We start from the raw sequence: 4,648 nt of genomic DNA on the forward strand, positions 1-4,648 counted from the left end.
AAAAAGAAGAGAAGTAGAAGAGAGAAAATAAAGTGGAAAGGAAAAAATAAAAAAGAAAATGAACTTTAAATAAAAAAATAAAGTTGATAAAAAAATTAGCAAGAAACAGAAGTTAGAGATATAAGAAAATGAAATTTTGAAATTTTGAATATCATGAAGATAATAACCTTTATAATGGAATTTGATTTGAAAAAGAAATTTAAATAAGAATAATTTATGGGAAAGGAAAAAAATTGAAAGAGGAATCTAAGAGATTTCAAACAATAAAAGGTAAAGTAAAAATCAGTTAAAGGAAAGGGAAAGAGAAATGACGTGAAAAAGAGAACCTTATATATGATAACTTCTCAAAGGCAGTAAGTGGGGAACCACACTTAAAATAATACTATGTTTGGTACACAATAAGTATCCTCTTCCGAGGATTGATGATTTCATTGATCAACTTTAGGATGCTAAGTACTTTCTTAAGATCGATGGAGGCGGATATCCCTAATACTGCTTTTCAAATCAGGTATGGTCATTTAGAGTTCTTGGTGATATGCTTTGGTTTGACTAATACCCCAATGATATTTATGGATCTTATCAATTGTGTTTTTTGTTAGTTTCTGGACTTGTTTGTCATTGACTTTATTGATAATATTTTGGTGTATTTGAAGAGTGAGGCGGATCATGCCGATCACCTCTTCTTTGTGCTAAAAACCTTAAAAGATCAGTTGTCCTATGCAAAGTTATCAAAGATTTAGTTTTGGTTAAGTGATGTGACTTATCAGGGTCATATAATTTCTAGTGAAGGGATAATGGTGGATCCACAATAATTTGTAGTGGTTAAGAAGTGGCCTAAACCCATGACTCCAATCAACATTCATAGCTTTTTGGGTTTAACTGGTTATTAAATAAGGTTTGTGGAATGTTTCTCTTCTATTACTGCCCAATTAACTAAGTTGACTTAAAAGAAGGTGAAGTTCTAATGGTTGAGGCTTGTGAGGGTAGTTTCAAGAAGTTAAAGCTAAAGTTAATATGAACTCCGATCTTGACATTACTTGAAGGTACTAATGGTTTTGTGGTCTATTATGATGCATCCCAGGTGGGACTAGGTTGTGTGTTAGTGCGACATAGAAAGATGGTTGTGTATGCTGTTAGACAGTTGAAGAAATTATCTTACTCATGATTTTGAATTCTTAGACCTGATATTTTCATTAAAGATCTAGCGACATTAATTTTATGGGGTTCATATCGATATTTATTATGATCATAAGAGCCTACAATATGTGTTCACTTAAAAAGAGTTAAATTTAAGGCAAAGGAGGTGGCTTGATTTTCTAAAGATCTATTACTTGAGTCTCCACTACCACCTAGGTAAAAATAACATGGTTGTTCATGTTTTTAGTAGGTTGTCAATGTGAAGCATATATCATGTGGATGAGGACAATAGAGAATTAGTTAAGAATATTCATAGTTTGGATAATCTAGGAGTCTGTCTCTTGGATTCTGAAGATGGTGGTCTGATTGTTCATGAGGTGGAAAAGTCATTCTCTTGGTTCTGAGGTGAAGGAGAAGTAAGTGATGGACCCTATCTTGATGCAAATCAAAATTGATGTGGGTAGGAAGAAGGTGATGGTTTTTTAGATTGATGGTGATGGTATATTGAGGTACGAAGGTAAATTATATGTTCCCGATGTTGATGGGTTGAAAAGAATTTTTTTCAAAGCTCGCGAGTCGCGTTATATAGCTTATCCTGGTTCAACAAAAATGTATAATAATCTCAAGGACATTTATTGGTAGAATTATATGAAGAGGGATGTTGCAAATTTTGTGGCTAAGTGCATGGTGTGCTAGCAAGTGAAATTAGAGTACTTGAGGTCCGGTGGGTTTGTTTAAGAGATTGAGCTACTGATGGAAATGGGAAATAACTAATATGAATTCTATTACCGGTCGTCCGTGAATTCGTTAGCAATTTCATTCAATTTGGGTCATTATATATAGGATGTCTAAGTCCGCTCATTTCCTGCTAGTGAGAACAATTTTTTTTTGAGGATTATGTGAAGAAGTATACCCAAGAGATAGTGAAGTTGCATGGTGCACGAGATTCTATCATTTTTAATTGAGTTACTCAGTTCTCTTCTCACTTTTAGAGGTGATTCCAGTGAGGTTGGGGGACTAAGTAAATCTTTAGTACTGCTTTCCACCCACAGATGAATCAGCAAGCGGAAAGGACAATTCAAGGCTTGGGTTATATGCTTTGGGCTTGTGTATTTTTTTATGGTGGTAGTTGGGTTGCCCACTTACCTCTTAAAGAATTTTCCTACAACAACAATTATCACTCTATTATTAGTATGGCTCCATTTAAGGACTTGTATGGTAAGAGGTGTAGGTCTCATGTTGGGTGGTTTAAGGTTGGTGAAAATAGGTTATTTTTCCCTAATTTGATTTACCAAGCCATGGAGAAGGTAATGGTAATTAGGGATAGTTTTAAGGCTTCCCAAAGTCGCCAAAAGTCCTGTACAGATGTGTGGCAAAGGGAATTGGGTACTCTTGAAGGTGTCTCACATAAAAGGAGTGATGTAATTTTGAAGGAAGGAAAAGACCAATCCACATTATGTCAGTTAGTATTTGGTTTTGAAGAGGGAAAGGAATGTTGTATATGAATTGGATTTACCTTCTAGTTCGAGCTCCATTTATCTGGTGTTTCATGTTTTGATAGTGAGAAAGTGCATGGGTGATCCATCGATTATCGATTCTTTTAGAAAAGGTGGACATTTCGAATTTCTTATCCTATGAAGAAGTCTCGGTTGAGATTTTGGATAAGCAAGTCTGTCGATTGCGGACCAAGGATGTCATTTCAGTAAAGGTTCTTTGGCGAAACCCAAAGATTGAGGAAGCTGTTTAGGCAGCCTAGGAGGATACTCTTCCTCCTTCTTTCTCTTTCCTAATTCTCTTTACCCTCTCTTCTCTTCTTTTACCTTTCTCTCAATGCTATTCAAACCAACCACTGCTTATTCCGGTAGGTCAAGGTCATCGTCGACTCAACTCTAATGACATAGGCAGCATGCAGCCTCAGTCCTAAGCGACCGATTCTGGCGGGTCTGTCGGAAGGTTCTACTAGTTCTGATCAGAATCAATTTTAGCAGTACCAGATATGATTCCAATTGCACTCTGACGATAATATTCTGGTGACCAGTTTCTATATTAGTTTACTGGGATCCAATATAACACGTAGGAAAAGAGGATGCAGTCTACAAGCGTAACCCAGTGACTTATATCCTTTGCTATTTCCTTCTTCATATTAATTCTAGTATTATCTCCTATATCTTGGCTTGTATTTAATTTGTTGGGACTATCTATTATCGTATAGTAGTCACTTACCCTGCTTTTAATATTGATTTTGTTGTCTTTGGTGCTAGGCCATTAGTGTGCTCTATATGACTTGCAGTTAGTTTTGTTTCTATCCTAATTTAATTTTATTTCTATCATTGTTTGTTTCCTACTGTTAGTTTTGTTTCTATCTTTTTTTGTGTTTCTTAAGGAGTGGCTTTGGGCGTTGATGATAGGTTAGGGTCATGTCTGAGAAGGTTAGGGCTGGGGGCAGTTATTGGGGTAAGAAAAGAGGGGAGAACTAGTAAGGAGGTGGGGGAAGAGGGGAGGACTGGTTTGGAATTAGGGGGAAAATATGGTGTTAGGTCAGGGTTGGGGTATAGAGTGAGGAGTGGTAGAGGTAGATGTGTTACAAGTATAGATAGGGTGAGGGTGGGCTCTTGGAACATAGGGACCCTTCAGGGTAAGTCCATAGAGCTTGTGCAAATTCTGAGAAAGAGGAGGATTAATACTGTGTGTGTTCAGGAGATTAAGTGGGTAGGATCTAAGGCTAGGGATGTGGATGCTTACAAGTTTTATTACTCGGGGAGTGAGGCGTGGGAATGGAGTAGGCTTCATAGTAGATGAAGAACTTAGAGGGGAAGTAGTGGAGGTTAAGAGGGTCAATGATAGGTTAATGATGATTAAGTTGGTCATTGGGGGGTTTACTATGAACGTGAGTAGTGTTTATGCACCTCAGGTGAGCTTGGATGATGAGAAGAAGAAGCAATTTTGGGAGGCTTCAGATAAAGTGGTAAGAGACATACCTAACTCTGAGAATATTATTGCAGCAGGGGATTTTACTGGTTATATCGGAGTGTTATCGGGAGGTTATGGTGATGTGCATGGGAGTTATGGTTTTGGGGAGAGAAGTAAAGAGGGAGTTGCTCTGTTGGACTTTGCGAGGGCCTTAAGGGTAGTGGTAGTGAATTTGAGCTTTTTGAAAAGGAGGATTACCTGGTCACCTTCCAAAATGCAATAGCTAAGACAAAGATTGACTTTCTATTACTTAGGAGGAGGGATAGGGTGTTGTGTAAGGATTGTAAGGTGATTTTGAGAGAGAACCTCTCGACCAACATAGGCTTCTAATGATGGATTTGGGCTTAAAGAAGGATAAAAAAAGAAGGGGTGCGGAGGGTCATCTTAGAATGAAGTAGGGGGCTTGACACTGATAAGTGAGATGGAGATATAAAAGAAGGTGGCAAAGATGGGGGTCTAGGATTGTAGGGAGGACTTGGATGGTATGTGGGATAGGGAAACTTGGTGTATCAAGGAAATAACTAGAAAGGTGTTGGGGATC

The 4,648-nt window shown here is 37.7% G+C and overlaps 1 protein-coding gene across 1 annotated transcript; it reads left to right on the forward strand.

The window, feature by feature from the left end:
• Positions 1–3,865: 3,865 nt before the first annotated feature.
• On the forward strand, positions 3,866–4,330 carry LOC107874454. The gene has a single exon (XM_016721239.1). The coding sequence runs from the start codon at positions 3,866–3,868 to the stop codon at positions 4,328–4,330; it is 465 nt and encodes a 154-aa protein (XP_016576725.1).
• The last annotated feature ends 318 nt before the right edge of the window (positions 4,331–4,648 follow it).

This window comes from Capsicum annuum, unplaced genomic scaffold, assembly GCF_002878395.1.
Source record: "Capsicum annuum cultivar UCD-10X-F1 unplaced genomic scaffold, UCD10Xv1.1 ctg75638, whole genome shotgun sequence".
NCBI lineage: Eukaryota > Viridiplantae > Streptophyta > Magnoliopsida > Solanales > Solanaceae > Capsicum > Capsicum annuum.